General features: G+C 47.8%; 2 protein-coding genes across 5 annotated transcripts in view; both read right to left on the bottom strand.

Annotated features, from left to right (window-relative positions):
• The window catches only part of CHRM1 (cholinergic receptor muscarinic 1), a 46,246-nt gene extending 45,067 nt beyond the window's left edge, over positions 1 to 1,179 (bottom strand). Inside the window, exon 1 of the mRNA XM_054035675.1 lies at positions 896 to 1,179. The gene's annotated coding sequence lies outside the window, so the exon portion shown is untranslated. The remainder of the gene's footprint in view (positions 1 to 895) is intronic.
• Positions 1,180 to 4,025: 2,846 nt separating this feature from the next.
• Positions 4,026 to 24,892, bottom strand: LOC128841019 (solute carrier family 22 member 6-A-like). 4 transcript variants are annotated; one of them, XM_054035666.1, is made up of 10 exons: positions 24,311 to 24,892; positions 20,615 to 20,718; positions 19,599 to 19,753; positions 15,990 to 16,200; positions 15,272 to 15,395; positions 11,025 to 11,140; positions 10,539 to 10,753; positions 9,552 to 9,660; positions 6,384 to 6,587; positions 4,026 to 4,737 (listed from the first exon to the last, which is right to left on the bottom strand). In XM_054035666.1, the coding sequence occupies exons 1-10, from the start codon at positions 24,710 to 24,712 to the stop codon at positions 4,650 to 4,652; spliced, it is 1,728 nt and encodes a 575-aa protein (XP_053891641.1). In that variant the 5' UTR covers positions 24,713 to 24,892; the 3' UTR covers positions 4,026 to 4,649. The 4 variants fall into 4 exon arrangements, with proteins under 4 accessions (XP_053891641.1, XP_053891642.1, XP_053891643.1 ...); XM_054035667.1 differs by having other exon boundaries at positions 15,990 to 16,158; XM_054035668.1 differs by lacking the exon at positions 6,384 to 6,587.
• Between the last annotated feature and the right edge of the window lie 448 nt (positions 24,893 to 25,340).

The raw sequence follows: 25,340 nt of genomic DNA, 5'->3' as shown, positions 1-25,340 counted from the left end.
CCTCATTCTGATCACCTGGACCATGCTCCCTTCCAAACCTAGGATAGAATTAAGGAGGCCTGACTTCTAGCTCGCTCCACCACCTGCTCTGACCACTACCCACCCACAGTTGGGAATTGAATCCAGGAGTCCTGACTCCCAGCCCCCTCCTCTAACCATTATATCTGACTCAACTCCCAGAACCAGGAGCTCTAACACCTATCTGTGCATTCAGATGATGCTTCTCTGCACAGCAATAATAATTAATGAAGTCATCATGTACAAATCCAGGAGCTAGTAACATGCATTTTGTCTCACCCATGCTGTTCCTTGCTCATTTACTGCTATGTGTTAGAAAGAGGCTTAGACTTTAAATGCGAGATGTTGCATCAATTTCTCATCCAGTCTTAAGCACATTTTTGCCTTCCGATCAAACTGTTGCCTGATGGATTGCATTCCTACTCACCGCATCTTTCACTGAGGAAAGCAAGGGCTAGGTCCTCAGCTCTGGTACAAATCGGCGTAACTCCATCAAAATTAATGGAGCGATGCTGATTTCCACCATCAGAGGATCTGCCGTTAAAGTCAGAATGTAACCACAGCACTAACAGTGCAAGGATCAGCTGCTGAACCATCCCATGGCAGGCTGCTTTTCTCCAGATATTGTTTGCCCTGGAAAGTTATCCAGAAAAATAAAATTGCCCCATCTTTTCTGACTCCGACACCTCCCACATGAGCTAAAGTTTCTCCCTCACACAAGCATCAGCACAGCCTGGTCCTCCATCTCTCTGCAGTGGCTTCAACTCACTTGCAAGATTGCCTTTTACAGCCCTTTCCCCCTGCACTCGGTAGGTCAAAAGAGGAATGAAAATGTAGCATCTTCCCAACGATTTAAATGAAATAGAGGCTCACTTACGTGGGTTGCGTCCTAGCTCGATTCAACTCTTCTGAGCAGCACCAGAACTGGGAGCTTAGATCTACTTCTGTGTTTCTGGGCTCTTGTCCTGAGCACTTGCTTTGAACTGGCAAATCTCTCCCAGTGCTTGGTGATTATGGCGTAGTTTGTGAGGGTTAAATTCACGAACTCTTAATAAAGGCATCTCCACCACTCCCTCTGCTGGATATGATGCTCAGAGTTGCCGGCTGTCTTAGAATGTGCCTGGCTGTTTAGAGTTGGTTTATGTATGTAGTTGCCAATATGAGTGTGATTATTCATACAGCATAGACTACGTTAGCCTCGCTAGTATCTTTGCAAGTGATTGTGGTCGAAAGGACCACGTGATGAGCGCTTATTTGTTTGTGCAGCAGTGTAGGCTGGAGGGTAGAGTACAAATCAGGGGGACCTGGCTTTTGTTCCTGCATCTGCTGACTGACACTGATCTGCTGTGGGGCCTTGGGCAAGTCATTTGCCTCTGGTTCACCTTTTGTCTTCTCTATTCAGACTGTAAACAGATTGGGGCAGGGAATGGCTGCACAGCACCCAGTACAATGATCTAGTGTGGGGCTTCTAGATGCTACCATAGTACTACTACTAATTCAAACACCATAATGCAGTCCTGCTCTAGTGTAGGGCCCTCTAGATACTACCGTAGTACTACCAATAATGCACACACTATAATGGGCCATGATCTCAGTTAGGGCTTTTGGATACTACCATAATGCTAATAATAATGCACACACCATAAGGAGACCCCAATCTTGACTGAGGCCTATAGATGCTACCGTAATGCTAATAGTAATGCACACTCACCATAATAGCCCCCGGATCTCAGTAAGGGCTTCTGGGCACTACTGTAGAGTTAATAGTGCGCACATCATGAGGGTCTGATCTAGGCGCTACTGTAACACAAATAATCTGTAGACCAGATCTCACAGCACTTTAGCTGTGGCCCAGGTAAATTATGTGTTTATTTGTTTTCAATACCTGGTTCAGATACTTACAAGGGGTCTGTTCTAGAGATTAAAAAATAGCATTAGTGTAATAATTTGTAGCACTTTTATAGTAATCCCTTTTATATAAGGATTTCAAAGCTCTATTTTATAGGGGGAGAATTTGAGGCCCAGAGAAGGCAAGTGAAACACTAACCAAACTGGGAACAGAACCCCAGAGTTCCAGCTTCCATTTGAATGCCATTACTAGACCACATTGGCCTCTGGCAGTAGAACCCAGGAATCTGATTCCTGGTTGCAGTCCCTTGCTCGATTATTAGACCACATTCCATCCCAGAGCAGGGAACAGAACCCAGGAGTCTTGACCCCCAGCGCCAGGCTTTCCTGCCATAAACACTAAGACCACACTCTCTCTCCTGGAGCTTGGAGTAGAACCCCAAAATCCAGACTTTCAGCCCCCTGTTCCAACTGCTAGATCCTGCTCCCTTTCCAAAGTTGGAAACAGACACCAGAAATCCTGACTCCCAGCTCTGCCTACTCTAACCATTAGGTGACAGTCCCTCCCTGAATAACTCTGCAATCCAAACAGAAAGGCCTTTGGGATGTTTATTTGAAGCACTGAAATTTGAAATAATATTCCAATGAAAATGCTTCATGAAATATCAGTTGAATTTGGCCAGGTTAGGAATCCTCCTTCCTCTCAGTGTTGTTTTAATATGGAATTGCCTGGTGCTTAAAATTGAATGATCTCAGCTCATTTCATTCCACAGCACAGGGCACCTTCTATATACAGAATGATATAGGATCAGACATGTTCATTCAGCCCAGAGAGTGGAGTGGATGAACTGTCCCCTGAGTGCTTTATAATGTATTGAACTTGGGTCCCAAGTGCATCCTCTCTCTTTATTCCCATTAAACCAAGAGCTATGGATCCAGGTTTGATACAATGCAGAACAACAGTGTTATTTTGCCAGGTCAGGCTCAATATCATACACTGATACTGTCCCAAGGAGTGGAGCAAATGCCCATTGTTCTACCCACTTAGATTACACAGAGGCCAGAGCTAGAGTCAGGAATAGACCCAGAAGTCCTGACACCCAGCCCTATCTGCTCTAACCACTAGACCAGAGGTCGGCAGCCTTAGAGAAGTGGTGTGCCAAGTGTTGATTTATTTACTGTAATTTAAGGTTTCACGTGCCAGTAATACATTTTACATTTACAGGGGCCAGCGGATAGAACCCCAGACCGGCAGCAGGGGTGGCAGACAGAACCCCAGACCAGCGACAGGCTGAGCCGCTCAGCCCACTGCCAGTCTGGGGTTCCGTCCGCTGGCCCCACTCAGCCTGCTGCCGGCCCAGGGTTCCGTCCATCCAGGCCGGCAGAGGGCTGAGTGGGGCTGGGGGCCGGGACCCTGGCTGGCAGCAGAGTGCCACTAAAAATCAGCTCATGTGCCGCCTTTGGCACGCGTGCCACAGGTTGCAGACCCCTGCCCCCATGTCCCAGAGCTGGCAATAGAATCCAGGAATCCTGACTCCTAGCACCCCTTGTCTAATCCACTAGATCCCACTCCTTTCCCATAACCAGAAATAGTACCCAGGAGTCTTGATTCCCAGTCTCAACTGTGCTCTAACCTATTTGCTTCCCAGAGCTGGGACTATGGGGGACCACTTCCCCACTGCCTAATCATTCAACCTCTCTGAGTCAGGACTAGACCTATAGCTCCATTGGAGTCAGTGGGGCCAGATCCCCAGCTGATGTAAATCAGCCATTGCTCCACTGGAATTAATGGAGCAGATCCTTAGTTGGTATAAATCGGTGTCACTCCATTGGCAACAGTAGGGCCAGATCCCCAGCTGGTGTAAATTGGGCAAAGCTTCTTTGGAGTAAAGGGGCCAGATGCCCAGCTAGTGTAAAGGGGCATCACTCCACTGAAGCCCATTTATACCAGCCAAGAATATGGTCCAAACTTTCTGTCCCATCTGGGATGAAGATAATTTTAGGGCAGAGCCATAATGGAAGTCCTCCATTGGAGAGGTGGTGATACAGTGGGCAGGAGATGAATGGGTCATCCCAGACCACCTCCTTAACAGGAGTCGGCATTTATTAGGCAGCATGAGTGTTCTGTTTACGCCCCATGGAAACAGACGTGATGGTAATTGAAATTGTTTAAACATTTACTCTGACCCAAGGGCTCCGGTATTCAGGTATGTGAAAAATGGCCATGGGCCTCTCTACAATGGGAGCTGAATGAAACACATTCCATCCACAGCCATTAGATTTATAGGGTGAGTTTTCCATAAAACACAGCTGTTGATGAGATTTGGGTTGGGAACCAACTTATTGTCAGATGGCAGGAGGTCGAGTGTTAATCAGCTGTAGTGGAAAGGGAGGGAGCCTTCTAACAGTGCAGACCTGTGTGTTTGTTGCGAGTGTGTGAGAACGTCTGCCTGAGTGAATGAGCGTGTATGTGTGAGAGGGTGTGAATGGGACTGGGTGTATGCATGAGTGTAAGTGTGAACATACACACGAGTCAGTGTACGTGTATATATGAGTGCGAGTATCCGAGTGTGCGCACACACGTGTGTGTGTGTGTGTGTGAGAGATACGTCAAAGATTGAGGAATCTGCCATTTATTTGTTATGACTCCCCTGCAACCTCTCTCTGCTCTGCAGCACTGCACAGAGCCAGGCCCTGTGAGTGTACTGCCGTGTACAGAAACATGGGTGACACTTTGAGCAGAGGACTACCTAACCCAAGGGGCCCCCTCTTGCATCACACCATCAGGCTTCCTGCAGCATTGCTGGCCCCATTGTCTGCAGAAGAATCTTCTCCTTTTGCTCGTCATTCTTTAGGTCTCTGGCCCTTTCCCTTTAATAAAAAAAGAGAGAGAGAGAGAGACAAATAAATATCGAGCCAGATCCTCAGCTGTTTTGAATTGGCCTAAGGCCACAGGGCCGGATTAACCTTTTGTGGGCCTGGTGCCAAACATATCTGTGGGCCCCCATGGAGGCAATGGAGCATGGCGCGGGGAGGTCAGTCCCCAGAGCGAGGAGCCAGCCAGAGCAATGGGGCATGACATGGCATGACAGGGGTGGCCCTGCTCCGCCCAATGCGAGGGCACTATTTACAAACCGGCAGTTGCCAGATGCACAGTGGCCTGCCCGGCCCTGTGCTGCCAGCGTGCCCCTTCCCCTCGGAGGTGGGCCCATGCCACACAACACAGCCCCCCCGCCCAACACCCCCGACTTCCTATGGCCAGAAGCCCCCTGGACCCACTATGCCCAGCACCCCCCCAGACCCACTCACAAATGCACAGCGCCCTGCACAACACAACCCCTGCCCACAGCCCCACCACAATTGCTCAGCACCCCCCACAGAACCCCCCCAGTGCCCCGACACACACAGATCCTCCCCACCCCCTCACAGCCCAGCACCCCCCCATTACGCCCCACAGACCCGCTCCCCCAAGCCCTGCCTCCTGGCCGCACTCACTGGCCCTGCCTGGGAGGTGACTGTGTTTGCCGGGCTGAGCCAGCAGCGCAGCCAGGGCTGGCCCTAGGGCCGGGAATCGCTCTGGCCCCTCGGAAATGGCGCAATCAGCCAGGCGAGGAGCTGCCAAAGACGCTCTTGCCTGGAGGGGCCCAGCCAAGCCCTCCGCACTGTCTTCCCCCCCACACCCTGCTGAAGCTGGCCAGGCTTCTGCACCAGTCCCAGGTGACTCAGCTCTGGGGAGATAGGTGGGGCCTCACAGATGGTAGGAAGCAGAGACTGCCCAGAGCCGAGAGGAGAAGGGGGTGGGGCCAGGGGGCGGAGAGGAGTCCTCGGCCAGCCAGTGGGAAGGCTGAGAGGAGCAAGTGGTGGGCAGGGGGAGCCAGCAGGGTCTCCGGGCACAGTGCAAGCGGAACAGGCCAGGGCCCCTTCTGAGCATGGGCTCAGCTCCACGGAGCCACTGGAGCCATTGTAAACCTGGCACTGGTGACTTCAGTGGAGCTATGTCTGATTTTCACCAGCTGGGGATCTGGCCCATTGACTCCAACTGAGCAACACCTATTTACACCACCTGGGAATTTGGCCTCATTCACTTCAGCGGCACTACAGCCAATTTACACCAGCTGGGGATATGGACGTGTTGACTCCAGTTGCGCTCTGGCTTATTTACCCACCCTAACTGAGACCAGGCCTCCATTGGGTCAGGTGCTGGACAGACATGTAATAGGAGACAGTCCCTGCCCTAAAGATCTTATGATCTAAAAAGGAAGAACAGACAAAGAGTGGGAGGGGAAACAGAAGCACAGAGTGACGGGAGTGAAACCCAGTCTCCTGACTCTCAGTCCAGCACTAGTCCGTGCTGCTGTTAAGGTGGGAGGTGTCAGTTCTTCTCTTACTATAGTGTAGTTATATTGAATCCAAGGCAGTTTCTGCCCATTTATACACGAGAGAGAGAGAGAGAGAGACGGCTCAGACTAACTACTGTAGGAGAGGACACAATCAAAATGAAGTGAAAGTGGACTAACCCTCTCTCCACTTCTTCTATGGTGTCAGGCAATGGCACATTGAGAGTCTCTGGCAGGAATATAGCAGCGATGCCTGAGATTATAGGAGCTGTCCCATATATAATTGGTGGGAAGTATGGGAAATATTCCCCCGTCACCCTTACCACCGGAGCTACTATGCCGCCCACGCGAGCCATGGTGCTTCCAAGCCCCATGCCGGTCTGTCTGCAAGTGTAGAAAAACACCTTTACAAAAGAAATCATAAAATCATGATAATATTGGACTGATTCTGGAAAAGACCAGATTCAATCTGCCCATGGACTTTTTTCTCCCCTTGGTCTGCTCAGAAATGGCCTCTGATCAGAACCAGCTTTCCTTATTTCTACAGCTAGTTAGGAACTTCCCTTCAACAGGAAATGCCATTTCTGCAAAAGAGAATTTTTCTGTGGGAAAAAGGTCATATTTTTGCCAATTTAAAAAAAAATTCTGTCAGGGTGGGGAGGGATCAAAACTAAACCATTTGGGTTGACTTTAATCTTTGAGGCTATCCCCAAACTGAGGTCAGGACTCACTGTGACAGGAAGGCTGATGCTGTACAATAGGATTATAGTCTCTAAATGCCTAGGTGGGGAGAAGTTATCTCCTAGTAGAGATGCATCCTTTGAGGCATCAGAAAAAAAGGCAAATGAGAGATCCAAGGGCTCGGAATTGGAGCTAGACCAATTCAAACTTGAAACAAGGTGCACATTTTTAACAGGGAGAAAGTTTTGAAAATGGGACCTAGGTCATTCAGAAAATGTTACTTTAGGCCTAAGAATAGAACTGAGGGAAAATTTTCCACTGGAACAGTTTTCCATCAGAAAATGCTGATTCAACAAAAATGAAAATTTTCATGGGAACATAATGATTTTGTCAAAATTTTCAATGAAAAATAATTGAAACATTCCATTTCAGTGAAGTCAAAGGGCTTTGTTGTTTTTCTTTTTGCCCTGATGGTGCCTTGGGAGCCCAAAGATGGGAACAGGAGAAGCCTTACATTGGGGGTGGGAGAGGGCAAAGGTTGATCGGCTCACCTATTTCCCTCCCCCGGCCAATAGAAGGAAAGAAACCTCCTCCCCCCAAGGTGCATTCTTTACCTAATCAGATATACGGAAAGTGCAGGGCTTGGAAATATTGAACGGACTTTATCAAAATGGTTCAATAGGAACTTACTGAAATGATAACTGATTTATCATTTTGATTATTATATTAATCAATAAGATGAAATTAAATAAGGACAAGTACAAAGTACTAGTGTCATGGGACATGCCTGCCTTGTAGCACCCCATGCTGCTTGAGTGTGGTGCTGCAAGCACTCTCTGCCTCAGTTTCCTCCTCCTCTGTCTTTCCTGTCTTTCCTGGGGGTTCACATGGCTCAGCCCTCTGGCTGGCTCACTCAGGGTTCAATCGTCCCTTGAGGTAACAAAAGTTCAAACACAATCAAAAGTTCTTTGTCCCCACTTGGGCTCCCCTTCAGCCCACCCATCAGACTCAGTTCCCAATCCTTTCTGGGTTACCCTTCGGTCTCTGTCTTTGGCTGTGGGACACAGCCCGGACTCCTTCCCTGGAACCTTTCACAATCTCCTTCAGAACCTTGTTCAGGGCCTTCCACAGAGTCCTTCCAACATCTGACCAGGACCAGCTAAGGTGGGGGCTAGCTAATCTGGCGCAGGTGTGGGTGAGCTCAATTACCCTTAAAGGGCCAGGTGATCTGTGACAACTGCATGTAAGAAGGAAAAATCAAAAGCAGAAATACAAAATGATGAATAGCTGGCTAGGTGGTCGTATTGCTGAAAACGATCTGAGGGTTATAGTGGATCACACGTTGAATATGCATCAACAGTGCAATGGTGTTGTGAAAAAGGCCACTGTGATTCTGGGATGTATTAACAGGACTGTTGTATGTAAGAAACAGGAGGCAATTGTTCCACTCTACTCGGCACTGGTGATGCTCAGCTGGAGTACTGTGTCTTGGAGAGAGTCCAGAGGAGACCTACAAAAATGATCAGCGGTTTAGAAAACCTGACCTATGAGGAAAGGTGGATAGAACTGGGCATGTTTAGTCTAGAGAAGACTGGAGGCAGGGGAGCGGGAAAAACACATAAGTCTTCAAATATGTAAATAGTTATTATAAAGAGGATGATCAATTGTTCTCCATGTCCACCAAGGTTAGGACAAGAAGGAATCAGTTTAGTTTGCAGCATGGGAGATTCAGGTTGGCTTTTAGGAAAAAACTTTCAAACTCTAAGGATAGGAACAGGTTACCAAGGGAAGTTGTGGAATCCTCGTTCTTCATGTTTTTTTAAGAACAGTTAGACAGGGGTCGGCAACCTTTCAGAAGTGGTGTGCCGAGTCTTCATTTATTCACTCTAATTTAAGGTTTCGCATGCCAGTAATAATTTTAACATTTTTAGAAGGTCTCTTTCTATAAGTCTATATATAACTAAACTATTGTTTTATGTAAAGTAAATAAGGTTTTTAAAATGTTTAAGAAGCTTCATTTAAAATTAAATTAAAATGCAGAGCCCCCTGGACCGGTGGCCAGGACCCAGGCCGTTTGAGTGCCACTGAAAATCAGCTTGCGTGCCGCCTTTGGCACGCGTGCCATAGGTTGCCTACCCCTGAGTTAGACAAATATCTGTCAGGGGTGTGTAGGTATACTTAATCCTGCCTCAGCATGGGGGGATAGACTAGATGACCTCTTGAGGTCCCTTCCAGCTCTACGTTTCTATGATTCAATGGTTTATATAATGTGATACAATAGTTGAAATGATAAATCAGTTACTGTTTTGATAAGTCCTTATTGAAATGTTTTATAGAGTTTAAGGTCCAAAGGGATCAGTAGCTCTTCTAGTCTGACCTCCGGTATAACATGAGTTGTTACATTTCATCCAGTTACCCCTGTGTTGAACCCAATAACCTGGGTTTCAATAAGGTTGTTCAGATATTTCTGAAATGAAATTTTTTGGAATTTTCATCTCACCAGAAATTTTAAAATGTTGGAACTTCCTTTAGAATGGAATTTTGGAGCTCTGGTTCCAGCCGTGCCTGAGGAGCCCTGTGGTTCCGAGCTCTGACCCCCTGACTTGAGTAACGCATTGGGTAGATTTTCATCTAACGCAGAAATAGATGAGTTGCTGCAGTAGGTACCTGATGACTGTTGGGTACAGCTCGCCGGTGTAGAGGTACAAACAGTTAAAGGAAGAGGCTAAGCATCCTTTTCCAAGCACTGCCAGGGATGTACGTAAGGCCTTCAGCTCTTGTGGGGGGACATAAAAAGATGAGTTAATGGTCAGTGCTGGTAGCAGTCACGAGTGGGGATCAGTTGCTGAAACAGTCCTGGCCAAGACTGGTCACTCAGTGCCTACAATATGTATCCGAGATACAGCCAGAGTAACACTATGAGCTATAAAAGAGATATCTACATTAGGGATGGTCAGAAATTTTCCATCAAAACTGTTTTTTTGATGGAAAATTGGGGTTTTCAACCAAACGAAGTTTTCACAGAGTGTGTCTGCCTCCCGCAGATAATATCATTTGAAATATGAACACCCGAAAGTTAAAATATTTTTATGCTATTGTAGTGCCACATGGGAGTGTAGTTCAGTTGCCTCTTGTCCCCATTCTCCTTTGTGGGCCTGGCTCCCTGATTGGACAACATCTCCCATGATACTCCTATTCTGCTCCCGAGGGTATCACCCCCTTTGCCACTTCAAGTGGACGTGGGACCATAGGTCAGGGTTGAGTTGTGGGGGTCGAGGTCGGGTCATGCAGTGGTGCGTTGTGGAGGGGAGGCTGTGGGGAGGTAAGGCCAAGGGGTCAGTTTTGGCTATGGGGGTAAGGCCGTGGAGAGGACTTTGGCTGTGGGGGTGGGGTTCAGCCAAAGATGCAGGGCCATGGTGTGAGGTTGGATTGTGGGGGTGAGACCATGAGTCAGGGGAGGCCCCTGGGGCGGGGTATTGGGTCAGGGGAGGCTCCTGGTGGTATGGCCATAAGGGTGGATTTGGGCTCTGAGGACTGTGGCCAGGGGGAGATCATCTTGGGAGTAGACTGTCCCATGTCATGGTATGACTAGGGTCCCAGGTAATCTTAATTCAGCCCCGTCCCTCCCCTGGCTGCTGCACCCTGAATGCCCACCTCGTGGCACAAATATGTTGGCCAGGATCGCCAGCCCTGCCAGGATGACGGAAGCTGCCTGGGTGAAGCGCCGGCCGATGAAGCTCATCCCGATGGCAGCGCCCAGCTTGGCTGGGATGTCAATGGAGCCAAAAGCCACCTGGATGAGATAAATGTTGAAGCCGAAGTGCTGCAGGTCCATGGCCAAGCCATAGAAGGCAAAGCTGGTGGCAAACCTGTGAATGGTCATTGGAGGGGGGGATGTAAATATACAGTGGGGCCAGATTTATCCCTGGTGTAACTAACTCCGATGGGAAAAGGGACAGGGGGATCTTGACTGACCACATGTTTTTACCTCCAATGAATCATGGTCGGCATTGGGGTCTGCACTGACTCTGAGGAGAGGGTGCCCCCTACTGAGCTCCCCATTCCTCTCCCGGCAGCACAGCACCCCCTAGTGCTGCACTGGGGCCTCGGGGTTAGAAAGAAAGAATAGAGCACACCTACCAGACACTAGATATGCAGCAGGATATCCTGCGTACGTTGGGTGTGCGGACCAAACTGTACAACGTGTAGGAAGATTGTGCCAAGGCCATTTCCTTCTGCATGTTGGATTTCAAGACCTAGGGAGAAGAGACAGTAGGAAAAATAATTCTGATGTATTATCCTGCTGCACCCTCCTCGTTGTGCTCAGCACATTTGATATGCTCCACTGGAGAAAGTGAGGCCAGATCCTCAGCTGGTATAAACCAGCTGTTGTGCTATTGAAGTCAATTGACAATGAAGCTGAGGATCTGGCCTCTAGGGTATAGCAGAAATATGTGGTGAGGGGAGGCAAAGATGCACGATGCGAATGATTAGAGCTCTGGAGAGACTCCCATGAGACTGAAAGGATTGGGAATGTTTACCACAGCAAGAGGGGACCCGATAAAGGGCTACAAAATAACGGACAGGATAAAGAATAGTCTGCCAGCGTTTGAGATAGGATGAGAACCCAGAAGTCCTGAATCCCAGTTCCTAGCTCTAACCAGTAGGCATCGCTTCCCTCCCAAAGTTGGGAATGGAACCCAGGAATCCTGATTCCCAGCCTCCTCCAGCTCTAACCGCTAGACCCTGCTCTTCTCCCAGAGCCTGGAATGGGACTCCATGCTAGCTACTATCAGAGACAGGATACTGGGTTACACAGATCACTGGTCTAATCCAGTCAGGCAATTCCTGTGACGATCACTCCCCAAGGCACAGGAGCTGTTTTAAAATGTTTGCATCATTCCATTTAGAGGAAACAAAAGCAGACCAGGAATGTGGGTAAGCTCAGCACAGAAGAAAACATACAACCAATCCTGCATCCCCCTCTAGTGACCATCCGAGAGCTATCACTTGGCTACAGGAGCTGGCACAAAACTGACGTGATCCTATCGCAGACTTAAGAGAAAAGCAGAACACAGACTTTCCTGATTTTTAAAAATATGTTCATCCAGTTATATATGAACATAGATAAATACAGATAGAGGGGTCTGTATGCAAATAGATCGGATCACTTCATCCACCACTGAAATGCTCTGGGTTGGAAAGCAGAAGCTGTTTAACAGCTCATAATAATGCTACTCAACCTTAGGACAGAAGATGAAGATAATTTGACTTCAGTGGGTTTTCCTGGGGCATTAGTCCTGAGAAATTTGGTCTGAAGCGTTAAAGCTAAAATTCTCCCTTGTGCTCTAGCCTAGATGCCCCTGAAGTGAGGGCAGCTTTATCCCTGGGGTAACTAACCTCATTTGGAAAAGGGCCCAGGGACCTTAACTGACCACATATTTCCACCTCCAGTGAATCATGGTGGGTCACTGGGGTCAGCACTGACTGTGAGGGGACAGCGCCTCCTGCTGGGCTCCCCCATCTTACTCCTTGTAACACAGTGTTCCCTAGCATGGCACTGGGGCATCAGGGCTACCATGGATTCCAAGGAGAGAGTGCCCCCCGCTCAGCCCCCCACCTCATAAGCCATTGTCTTAACATAATAGAATGGTTAGCATTGAAACACACTGCAATCTATTGTGAAATACAAGTAGCATAGTTTGTACCCAAAGGTATTTGTGTCCTTGTTTATCTTTGAAAAACAAGCAGCTGAGTTCATGAAAGGGCAGGAATTATTAATCTTAGTTCAGTCCATTGGCGTGAGCATCAGAATTCTTATTAGTGCTAAGACCTCACAGTCTTATCTTTCTGCACATCTTAATAGGTTTACTTTTGCAAAATGAAACTGCTTCTTTCTGTACGTCAGAATCATGGGACTTTACCAGGCATATTAATGACAATGATTTTCAGGTTGGAAAAACAACAGACTCTTGTACTTTGGAATGAATTAGAAATCAAAAATCAGGCACAAAAGGCAAACAAATTTGTAGTCTGATTGTGATCACTGGACTAGGGCCAGAATTTAAGCATCATTGGAAGCATGCTAGATTTATATCATCCATATATTAAATTAATGTCAGCAAATATCCCAGATCAGTAAGTGTGGTTATTCAGATGACCTTGAGAGCTTGTATTTGGATATGGCTAGAGGGGTTATTGGGCTCAATACAGAAGTAACTTGATGAAATTCTGTGGCCTGAAATATATGGCATGTCTAGCTAGATGATCTGGTGGTTCCTTGTTTTGGCCTTAAAATCTATGAATGATGATTTGAGGGCTGGAAAGAATGTCTTAGAGTGAGTGACTGAAAGCGCTCAATCTGTTTATCTTATCAACAGGAAGATCAAGAGGTGACTTGATTACAGTGTATAATCCTGGGAAGAAAATATCAAGTATTAAAGGACTCTCAAGAAAGTGAAAGGCAGACCACGAACCAGTGGCTGGAAGCTGAAGCCAGACAAATTCAAATTAGAAATAAAGCACAAATTTTTAACATGGAAGGTGACTAACCAATCCATTGAAACAAACTCCCAAGAGAAGTGGTGCATTCCCTATCTCTTGATGTCATCAAATCAAGACTATCTGCCTTCCTGAAAGATGCTTTAATCAAACACAAGTTACTGGGCTCAATACAGTAGTAACTGGGTGAAATTCTATGGCCTGTGTTATGCAGGAGGTCAAACTAACGGTCTAATGGCCTTAAAATCTGAGTCCATGGACCAGCTTCTCAGCTGATATAAATCGACATAGCTACATTAACTATGCTGATTTACACTAGCTGAGGACCTGGCTGCCAAAGCCTAAATGTATTGGATGACACAGTTTGAGGGGTGTATTCTGCTCTCAGTTGCACCAGTGTATATTTGGAATAACTCCTTTGACTCTGGATTTACAGCAGGGTAAACAAAAACATCATCTGGCCCACAGTGTATTGCAGAATCTCCAACACTCCTCCCAAGGTGAAATTAATTCCTGTGCAGCACAAAACTTATGTACCAGTTGTTACATTTAAGTCCTTAAAATCGTAGTTTAGATGGGATTTAAGTGCTGCACAGGACTTGTGCTAACTCAGGGATGAATTTCACCTTAATATAATCTGTGCATAGCCATCAAATGTTGTGCAGCTCCACAATGAAATTTTATGCATGTTATTTAAATGCCAGGGTGATGTTTATCCCAATGGACTTCTAGATCCCAGCCTCATGCACGTTCTCTTGGGACAAATTTCAAGGAGGATTGTCTTGTTCACTCTCTCTCTCTCTCTCTACTAGATAAGATTTGACCTGAGCCAATGGCATGCATGAGAAAACTGCCAAAGAGCTGAGTGGCAAACAGTTTTCCGATCCCAGGAAAATTTTGGAGATCTCAAATTTTTCTGATCCCAAATCAGCAAGAGAAGACAGCCTCAAAAATTTGCACAAATTGACAGTATGAAAAAAATTTGAGTTTGAATCAATTGAAACATTATTTTGACATTTTCAAAATGTTTTATTTCAATTTTGATATTTTTTCTATTTAAATTTTTAAACTATAATTAGAAAAAATGTTGAAACTGAAAATATTGAATTTTTCTTTTAAAAAATGTTTGAAATGGGAATTTTAAAACTTTTTTCCAAAAACTTTTCAAAATGAGAAATTTGTTGATTTTTCCAATAAAAATAAGTTTAATTGGAAAATTCCTGACCAATTCTACTGCTAAATGCATGAGTATCATGCAATGATGCATGAATAGATCTGGACAGAAAATGTGGGAGTTTTTTCCCATGCAAAATTTCAAATTTTCAGTGAAAATTCAAATACTGAAAGAGACTAGAAATGGAAATATTTCTGTTTGGGAATGCTGCCATGGTGCCTCATGGGAGTTGTAATTCAGGTGTCTCATGCTCCCATTCTCCTCTACAGGCCAGGCTCCCTGGTTGGACTATATCTCCCATGATGCACCATCTTGGAGAGATGAGGTGGTGCATCCTGGGCACTTCTGACCCTCGCGCACAGGGCCGGCTCCAGGCACCAGCTTGGCAAGCAGATGCTTGGGGCAGCCACTCCGGAGAGGGGTGGCAGGTCCAGCTATTCGGCGGCAATTCAGCGGACGGTCCCTCACTCCCACTCCGAGCGAAGGACCTTCCGCCGAATTGCCGCCGCAGATCACGATCGCGGCTTTTTTTTTTTTTTTTTGGCTGCTTGGGGCGGCCAAAACCCTGGAGCCAGCCCTGCTCGCGCATCATACAGTTCCGAGGGCCAGCTGAAAGCCTACACATCACTTAGGTCCTCACGGGTTCCATCCTTATTGCACATAAGATCTGTGGTTTCTTTTGATGGTGCAACAATTCCATTCATCTCTTTACCTCAGTATCAAGCTTGTCTCCTTCTTCTTTTTTTCTATTTATCTGAGCAACTTTCTTAAGCACCTGCACTGCTCGGTCCGGTTTTCCTGATAGAACCAGCCAGCGAGCGGACTCTGCAAACCACCTGCAAAATGAGCAGCAATGCCAAGAAACAATGGAGTGCTTCCTTCTTTCCAGTTGGGGTCTCTTTGTAGGAATTTGCAGCTCATGGGAATTAGGGACATTCAGCCGTGGGTAGAGCTAAGAGCTTGTGGGGCAGATTGTGAGAAGAAGTTACACTGCTGCAAACATAGAGGAGCTCCACCAAGTTGTTGTTATTTCCATTATAGTAGGACCTACAGCTCCCAGCTGAATTTGAGCCTCTACAGTACTAGCCCTTGAACATATGCATTTTCTGCAGTGACAGGTACAAATGACTGCCTTGGATCCAAAGACAGTCACAGACCTTGGTAAAGCCAATGGGTGTGCCAAGCACATTCTTTCAGGACCATCAAGCTCCTTTAGGTAGTAAAGACAGCTGCAAACAATGGGGTCACTAGGCTGTGTAACAGATCACAGCTAAATCAGATAGGAATACAAACTGAGACGCAGGGCTTGTTTCAGCTCAGCTCAATGAGTATTAGACTGTGTATGCTTCCTGCAGCCCCCCACGCTTGAGCCCTGTGTCTAAGAGTGAGATCAGAATCTAGCCCTGTGAACCTATCAATAATGCACTTACCAGGAGTAGAGAAAGAAGATGAAGAAGGGCATTGATGCGGTGAATTGTAACCAGCGCCAGTCCGGGAGGGCATATGCCAAGCCTGCAAGAATAATCTGCCCAATGGTAGCGCAGTATCCCACCACTGTGCCGGCTATGGTCCGTACATTGGTTGGCACCCACTCAACAACTGGAAAGGAAGCCACCCACGCCAGAGGGGTTAACACTAGAGCTGGGCGAAATGTTTTGGAGACACAGTTTATTTACTGAAAAATGCAGGTTCAGGTTGACCAAAACTATTTGCAAATTCGGTTTGAGTTCAGCAAATAGCGCCCTGCCCCACCAAAAATATTTTTTTTTCTGAAAAAGTCAAAATGTTTTGTTTCAACTCTTTGTTTTGAAACAAGGTTTTGTTTAGTATCAGGTTTTGTTTAGAAATTTAGCTAGATTTATTTTAAAAAAGCCTCAACATGTGTAATAAAAATCCAGAAATGCACAAAATGAAAAACCAAAAAGCTCCCACCTCCCAAAAAAAATTGTTTTTAGTTGAACACAGCATTTCATTTGATCCAAAATGAATTTTTGTTTTTCATTTCGGTGAGAAAAACAGACAAATTTCTATTTTGTGTCAACCTGAAACAATGTAAAAAAATATTTTTGGTTCAGCCACTGAACCAAACTATCAATTATTCCTACAGTTCTACTTAATACGCTGCACAAGCGAACAGGTTTTGGAGGCATGTGGGAATGTTTCTGTGGGCTTGGATTCAGATCTCAGTGGTGCCACCTAATCTGTGAGGGGCTTTGCTGTCCTTCGGGGTTAAAAATGATGCTGAGCTATGAATGTGAGGCAGTGGTGGCCAGTGGTTAAGGTACTAGACTGGTATTCAAGGCACTGGTGTTCCATTCCTGGATCTGCCACGGAATTTCTCCATGAACTTGGGCAAGACACTTTCTGTTTCCTCTATTCCTTATTTGTATTTTAGTAGCACTTAGGTTATGTCTACACTACACAGTGTTTAGCGACATGGCTGTGTTGCCACAGCCGTGCTGCTAAAAGTCGTGTAGTGTAGCCGCTGTTTGTTGGCTCTCTTGCTGATTAAAAAAACGTCTATCCCCAATGAGTGGCGTTTGCGCTGTCGTCAGGACAGTGCTCCTGCCAACAACGCGCTGTTCACACTGATGCTTGTTGCAGCAGAACTTGTCTTTTGGGGAGCAGGGGGGCGGGGGGTTAGCGCCTCTGAAAAACAAAAGTTTTGTCGTTCAATTGCCAGTATAGACATAGCCTTAGGAATCATGCACCAGAACCCCATTGTGCTAGGCGCTGTATACACCCACAACAAAGAGATGAGTTTAAAATAAAAGACAAGAGACAACAGGTGGATGCAGAAAGACAGATGGGGAGGGACACCAAGAAACAATGAGACTGTGCTGGTCAGCACAGTAGGCAGTGGTCTAGTACACCACGCTTTGTCTCCTACTCCACTTTCCCACCCTTTGTGTATTTTAAACCATAAACTCTTCAAGACAGGAATTGTTGCTCACTATGTGAATGGATCAGGTCCAGCACAATGGATGTCCTGATCTTGACTGGGGTCTGTGCAGCACCAGGCACAATGCAGACCCCAATCTCAATCAGGGGCTGTCAGCACCCAGCACAATGGGGGCGCTGATCTTGGGGTCTATTTAGTGCCTGGCACAATGGGGGCCCCAATTTCAGTCAGAACTTCTAGGTGCTACCATAACAATTACTGTTTTAGCACCGTTAATATTAGAAAGAACCGACTCAAACCCTCACCCACAATTCCAAAACCAACTTTTTTTTAACATGTCCTTAATTGCAAAGTATTATTATTGTAATCCAGTGATACTACAGTGCCGGGCAGGGGCGGCTCTAGCTTTTTTGCTACCCCAAGCACGGCAGGCAGGCTGCCTTTGGCGGCTTGCCTGCGGGAGGTCCGCCGGTCCCGCGGATTCAGTGTACCCGCTGCTGAATTGCCGCCAAATCCGTGGGACCGGTGGACCTCCTGCAGGCATGCCGTCGAAGGCTGCCGCCCCTCGCAAGGACCGGCAGGGTGCCCCCCCGCAGCTTGCTGCCCCAGGCACGTGCTTGGAGCGCTGGTGCCTGGAGCCGCCGTTGATGCCCGGCTCCCTCTGAGACACCCTCCTGACTTGGGCTGAATATAAGCAGAAGTGATGCATGCAAACGCAGGAATAAATATTTGTATGCTGGGGCCAGATCAAAACCAACAAGAGCAGGAAAACAGCATCCAAAAATGAAAACCAGGCATTTGAGGGCAGGGGTGGCTGCAAAGCAATGCTGGGAGTTCTGTATAACAATGCACCATTAGCCCGTGTAACTCACTGTCATAAGTTCACCTTGAGGCTGAGACCTTAGCAGCATTCAAAAGAGGAATCAGATATTTGCCTGGAAAACAAGAACATTGAGAATCCCAAAAGAAAAAAAGTAGGTTACTTAGGAACCCTCTTTTTGGTCTGTGTTTGAGCAGCGCCTAGCACAATGGGGTGCTGGTCCATGAGTGGGGCTCCTAGGTGCTACTGCAATATGAATAATAATAACTGGGGTCCTAGGATACACAATTATAATGTGATCTGTTCTGAGCGGGTATAGAGAAAACGGTGATAAAAATACCAGCCCCTAATCTGCATTGCCATTGATAGCTCAGGTGCTAAAAGAAAAGTGGGGGATTGTTAGATCACTCACACTGCATACCAAGGACGTGTGTCTTGCCTTCTGGCTGGGCTGGGTCATGAAAAGTAGGACAGCAGCTCCACAGCTCTCCCAGTTAATGAGGGCTGCTGGGGCTTCAGAGGTAGGTTGGCCTCTCAGGGGGACTCAAGTGAGCTTGGTTCGGTTCCTGGCTCTAGCACAGGATCCCTGTGTGATGGTGGGAAAATCAAACCCCTCTGAGCCTCCGTTTATAAAATGGGGACAATAATTCTTCCTTTGACTATTATAAGCTCTCTGGGGCCGGGACAGTCTCACTATGTGCACATGTAACCTAGAGCTGCGTGCATGGGTCTCTATAGGCTGAGCTAAAGAACTCATTAGCTTGGAGGTTCTCTGGGTCAATTCCCAGCCCCAAGTCGCTAAGATGGTGGCTGTCCATTAAGCAGGGCTCTGTGGCCGGAGCAGAGTTATATCCTCTGTGCAGCAGACACAGGGGAGATAGATATCCAGCGCCTTGCACAATGGGGACCAGATCTCAGGGCTGCTAGATGCTACTGTAATATTAATACTGCACACACTGTAATGAGCCCCTGATTTTACTTAGTGCCTCTGGGTGCTATTGTGATACTACTAATAATCTAATAACCTGTACTAATAACCTGTCCAATGTAATGTGGCCCTGATCTTCGTAAGGGCCTGTAGGTGCTCCTGTAATATTACTAATATGCACACTATACTGGGTCATCAAGGTGCTACTGTAATACTACTACTCCTAATTATGCACACACCAGAATGGAGCTTCTAGGTGCTACTGTAATACCAGAAATAACGTGCACATTGTGTTGGGGTCTCCTAGGAGCAACCATAATGCAGGTAATTATAACCAGGGCAAATTTTCCCAGGCTAAAAACAAGGAGCAGTGGAAGAAGGTCTCTTACCCAGTGACATACAGTTGAGGATGATCCCAGAAAGGGCCATCCCGACCAGGAAGCGGAAGATGCAGTATGTGGTGAAATTGGGCGAGAAGGCGGTGCAGGTGCCCGAGACAGCCATCTGCAGGTAAGACCAGCTCAGGAGAGCCTTCCGCCCGAACCTGTGGCACAGGAAGGCATGTTAATAGCTGTGCTGGGGTCTGGTGACTGATAGAATTCTGTATATGCAGAGCCCTGTGGATAGGTGGGAACAGCACTGATGCGACCACACCTGGCAATCTGCATTCAGTCCTGGGCACGTGGATACAGATTATCTATTTTATCTAATCTAATCTCTGTGTGTTCCAGGTGCTCAGAGGAGAGCAAGCACAAATGACCAGGGCTCTGGAGGGACTGACCCACAAGGCAAGGCTATAAATGAGTTAAATGCGGCTATGCAATGACTACAAGGGGATGTGGATCACCATCTCCAGTGTAGGGGAAAGGGTAAACCGCAAGCACTGAGCGGAGATGCTTTCTAAGGGCTACTGCAGCATTGAAATCAATGGGAGTCGTGCCTGTGACTTCAATGGGCAAACAATCATGCAGGGAGAGGGAATGCAACTAGAAGGAAGAGGATGAACATAAGCAAAGGAAAATGTAGCAACTGCCAGGCCGTGGGTCAGACCCTCAGCTGGTATGAATGGGCCTCATCCAATGCCCATTGAATACAATAGAAAAATGCTTGTTGGCACCAATGAGTGGTGCCGATTTACACCAGCTAGGAATCTGGCCCCACTGACTCCAGGGGAGTGATGCTGATTTACACCAGCTGGGGATCTGGACACACGAGGCTATTAGACTGGGATTATTCTAGCCCATGGGTAAACCTCATCTCTGAAGTCAAAATTTAACTATTCAGTTCACTGCCAGGACTTTTGCCTCTAGCCCCAGCAGATACCCTTCACCTCATGGCTGCTGCTTTCTGTGTCCCTGCAGCTGCTCTCAGAGCGGGGAGAAGGAAGAGCCTTTCAAAGACCCACCTGTCTGCTAAGCTTCCAAACACAAGCGCTCCCACCAGCACCCCAGCCATGTAAATTGACTGAGCCATCTGTCCGAGCGTCCGCAGGTTACACACCAGGTCCCACTGCAGGCGGGGGAGGAAAGGGGGTCAAGACATTGTCATAACAAGCCGCTCATACCCACACCAGGAGGAAACAGCCAATGTTATGGATGGGGGGGAGTATTTAACTTAGCAGACAAAGGTATAATGGAGAGCTGGGGTGGCTGGTCACTAGGGGCTAAGGCAGTGGTTCTCAAACTTTTGCACTGATGACCCCTTTCACACAGCAAGCCTCTGAGTACGACCACCTCCCCTTATAAATTAAAAACACTTTTTTATATTTAACACTATTATAAATGCTGGAGGCGAAGTGGGGTTTAGGGTGGAGGCTGACCGCTCATGACCCCCCATATAATAACCTCGCAACCCCCTTAGGGGTCCTGACCCCCAGTTTGAGAACCCCTGGGTTAAGGGGAATTATCCCCAGCAGTTCTGTAATGACTGTATTAGGCAGTTGATGGACTTCAGGGTGCAGTACTGCTTGCTGCCAGTGGGAGGTGGAATGTCTCAGGCTGCAGGTAGCAAAAGGAGGAGGCATAGAGCAAGAGGTCACGAGGGCTGCTGCCTCTGCTCCTGCAGCCCCACCAATAGCTTTGAGCACCAGAAACCGTTGAAGCAGAGGAAAGGTGGCCTAGTGATAATGGGCTGGCCTGGGACTCAGGAGAGTTGGGTTCTGGTGTAGGCTCTCCTGCTGACCTGCTGTGTGATCTTGCGTAAGTTGTTTCCCCTCCCACCCACTGTCTGTTTAGATTGTTGGCTCTTCAGGGGAGGGACTGTTTCTCTCTCTGTGTCTGTGCAGTGCCTGGCACAATGGGGGCCTCCATCTCAATCAGGGTCTGTGCAGTACCTGGCACAATAGGGGCCCTGATCTTAGTTGGGGTCTCGAGGCACTACAGATATTTTAATAACAATCATGATTTTATTGGCACCAGGATTTGGCCATTGCATTTGGTAAATAAGGTTACATTTAAAATAAAATTAATCCCTGCTTTGTATTTATACTTTTTAAAAAATTGCAAGTAAATATTTAACTAACCAACAATCTGAGAATTGTCAAGGGCAGGGAACTTTCTCTGTGTGCAGTCCTGCAGCTCAGCATTAGTTAAACAAGCAAACAGTACTTTGCTGTGTCAGTGGATTTGTTAACGGGGTGGCTCGCAGCTTGTATGAGGTCACATGTGTGAGTGATCTAACGACTGGTGGATATTTAAATAAATGACCATCTCAGTATTGGGTATTTACTATTATGCAGCTGCATGGTGTGGCCTAGTAGTTAGAGCAAAGTATTGAGGGTCATAATTCCAATCTGTGGAATTACGTGTATTGGTTAAAGGAAGGACTGGGCATAAGGACTCCTGGGTTTTAGTCTGTGCGCTTGTGGAGGAGTGGGGTCTAGTAGGATAGAGCAGGGGGGGTGGGAGGCAGGATTGTTGGGTGTGGAGGAGAGTGGGGTGGGAGGAGAGTGGGGTATAGTGGTTGAACAGAGACTGGGCATCAGGTTTCCTGGGTTCTGCTCCTGGCACTTGGAAGGAGAATGTTCTAGTGCTTGGAGCACTAGGACTGAGATTCCTGGGTTCTATGACAGCTTGTGTGATTCTAGGGGTTACAGGAGTAGGACTGAAAGCCTAGGACTCCTGGGTTCTGTAGCCAGCTCTATGGTTGACACAATTGTGACCTTGGGCAAGTCATGTCACCACCCTGTGCCTCAGTTTCCCCATCTGTAAAATGGAGTTAATGATACTACTACACACTTAGCTCACAGCAATGGATGCAAGTTTGTAAAGCTCTTTGAATCATGGGAAGGGCTGAGTTTTATTATACCCAGTTCCAGCCATTTCTTACCATCTGGCAAACAGTTACCAGAATGTAACCTTTGACAATCTGAATGTTCCTTCCCAGGACAAATTGTCCGTAAATAATAGGAGCAGAAGGCATGGAGACCTACAGTGACTCATCATATAGAACATTATTATTTTCTGTTCTAGCAGCAGGTAGAAGCTCCAGCAACATGCAAACACAGTAAAAGATAGCCTCCACCCTTAAGGGTTTACATTCCAAATAGACGCAGGTGGGAGAAAGGAAGAATTATCCATGTTTTACTGATATGAGAATGTGAGGGACAGAGAGATGAAGAGATTGCTGGGTGCAGACCTAGTCACCCCATCTCACAAAAGATATTGCAGAACTAAAAGGACAACAAGAATGACCAAGAGCTTGAGAAACTCCCTTGTGGAGAGAGATTGAAAGGACTCCTTGCAAAGGAGATGAATTAGAGGGGACAGGATAAAAGTCTATAAAAAAATGGGTGGGAGAGAGGCAGCAGATCAGGAGCATCTGTTCTTCCTGTCTTCCTGGGATGTTCAATGAAATTAAAAGATGGGAGTTCAAAACCGATGAGAGGAAATACACTTTTTCACATGATGTGGGATTAGCCTGTGGAACTCACAGCCACATGAAGTCATTGAGGGGAAGAAGTTAACAAGATTGAAAGAGGGAATAGACATTTATATGGATATCAAAAACATCCAGAGTAATCATAACAACAACAACAAGGCTTCTGGGAGGGATATTAAACCTCGTACTTCAGGGCTTGAGTCGATTTCCAACTACTAAAGATCAGGATGAGACCTATGTATCGGCAGGGCCGGCTCTAGCTTTTTTGCTGTCCCAAGCAGCAAAAAAAAAGCGCCGCCCCCCCCAGCCGAGCGCCACGCCGCCCCCCCGCTGAGCGCCGCCGGAACCCTCCCTAGAGCGCCGCCCCCCGCGCTGCCCCCCCGCCGAGCGCCGGAGCCCACCACCCTCCTGCGCTGAGCGCTGCCGGAACCCCCCCCCCGAGGGCCGAGCCCTGTGACGCCCCCCCCGCCGAACGCCGCGCCGCCAGAGCCCACCCCCGCCCCCTGCCAAGCGCCGCCGGAACCCCCCTCCAGCGCCGCGCCTGCGCTGCACCCCCACCGAGCGCCGTGCGCCGGACCCCCCCCCCCGAGTGCCGAGCCCCGCGCTGCCCCCCCCCGCCGAGCGCCGCCGGAGCCCGCCCCGCCCCCCGCCGAGTGCCGCCAGAAACCCCCCCCCGCTGAGTGCCGCCAGAAACCCCCCCCCGCTGAGTGCCGCCGGAACCCCCTTCCAGCGCTGTGCCCACGCCTTCCCCTCGCCGAGCCCCGCGCAACCGGAGCCCACCCCCCCAGCGCCGCGTCGCCGGAGCGCCCCTACCCCAATGGAATGCCACGCCACACTCCCCCCGCCGCCCCTTACCAGGTGCCGCCCCAAGTATGTGCTTGGGTGCCTGGAGCCGGCCCTGTGTATGGGACAGGTTATTTTACATGGGGTTACTGCAGGGTTCTTACACCTGTCTCTGAAGCATCTGGTGCTGGCCATTGTCCAAGACAGGAGACTGGGCTGAATGGGCCCTTGGGTCTGATCCAGTTGGGCAAATCCCGTAATTTGCCTAAGGTGACAGAGTAGGAATGGTTCAGAGACAGGAATTGAACCCAAGTCACAGTTCACTGGCTGGACCACACTTCCTCCTGCTCCTGTGCAATCAGATGTAAATATTGATCAATAACACCCAAGCAATGCAGAGTTTCTCTGAGCACGGTGAGTGCTTTAGGCCCTTCCTTACCTCCATAATGATGGTGTTGGTGAAGATGCTCTTGTCGTAGGTCCACCCATCCGTGCATGGCTCTGTTTCCATCTCTGTCTCGTTTGCGATGGTGGCATTGGGATTTAGGAGCTGCCACTGGGTGGTGATGAACCGGCGACACTTCTCCGGCTCCCAGTCCCCATCCATGGGGATGGAGATCCTCAAGAGATCTTTGGTGCTCAGCCTTTGAGTCATGTTTGTACCACCCGTGCTGTTGGCAGTGACATGGATCTGGCAGTGGTGTCCTGGGACAGCAGCAGAAAAATTCTGCAGGAGGTTATGAGAGGCTGTCATTAAAACAGGGATAACAAGCAAAGCGACATGGATGATTTGAAAGCGGCCCATGCCGCCAATGCTGTCTAGGAGTTCGGCAAAACTCATGACGAACAGATCCACCGTTAACTCGCCTCCTGAGGACTTAAATGAGTTTCACAAACAGAGCTGCATTTGGAAAGGGTACCTCCTACAAAAGTTCCAGCTCTCTTTAGAGATCTGTCAAAGCACGACAGCTATAGCCAGCCGCTTCCTACAGGAGAAAAGCAAAACTTGGACGGCTGCATGGGAAAGTTTAGTCTCATTGTCTCAGAAAAAAGTTCCCTTTATCACAACCCCACTAAATTCTTGCCTACAACGTTGAAACCGCTATCAATCTGGCATCCACCCCAAGATCTGGGGTCTCAGCGGGGATCCCAGTCTGTTGGAAGAAGATCTGAGCAACCTGTGGTGTGAACTTGGATCACCTCAGTTGGACTGTTTCGTTTTGGGATGCTGGAAACTGTGCATGTGTAGTGGTGGTAATGGGGGGAAGGGGGAGGGAGTAATATCTTTAGCCTTAGGAAACTGGGTTAAATGGGTGCTTGTTTGGGTTATGTAAGCCATAATCATCTTACTTGGGTTAAGGTTCTACTCTGGGTTTGAAGGATTAGCTTGAAGGGAAAGGGAGACAAAATCTACTGATTCAGTAAATGTGGGACAAAGGGCAGTGTTTGGATGGTATTAGGCCTCCAGT

The sequence above is a fragment of the Malaclemys terrapin genome, chromosome 7, assembly GCF_027887155.1.
Source record: "Malaclemys terrapin pileata isolate rMalTer1 chromosome 7, rMalTer1.hap1, whole genome shotgun sequence".
Taxonomy (NCBI): domain Eukaryota; kingdom Metazoa; phylum Chordata; order Testudines; family Emydidae; genus Malaclemys; species Malaclemys terrapin.
The sequence above is the reverse complement of the archived record's forward strand: the minus strand, read 5'-3'. Positions and strand labels throughout refer to the sequence as shown.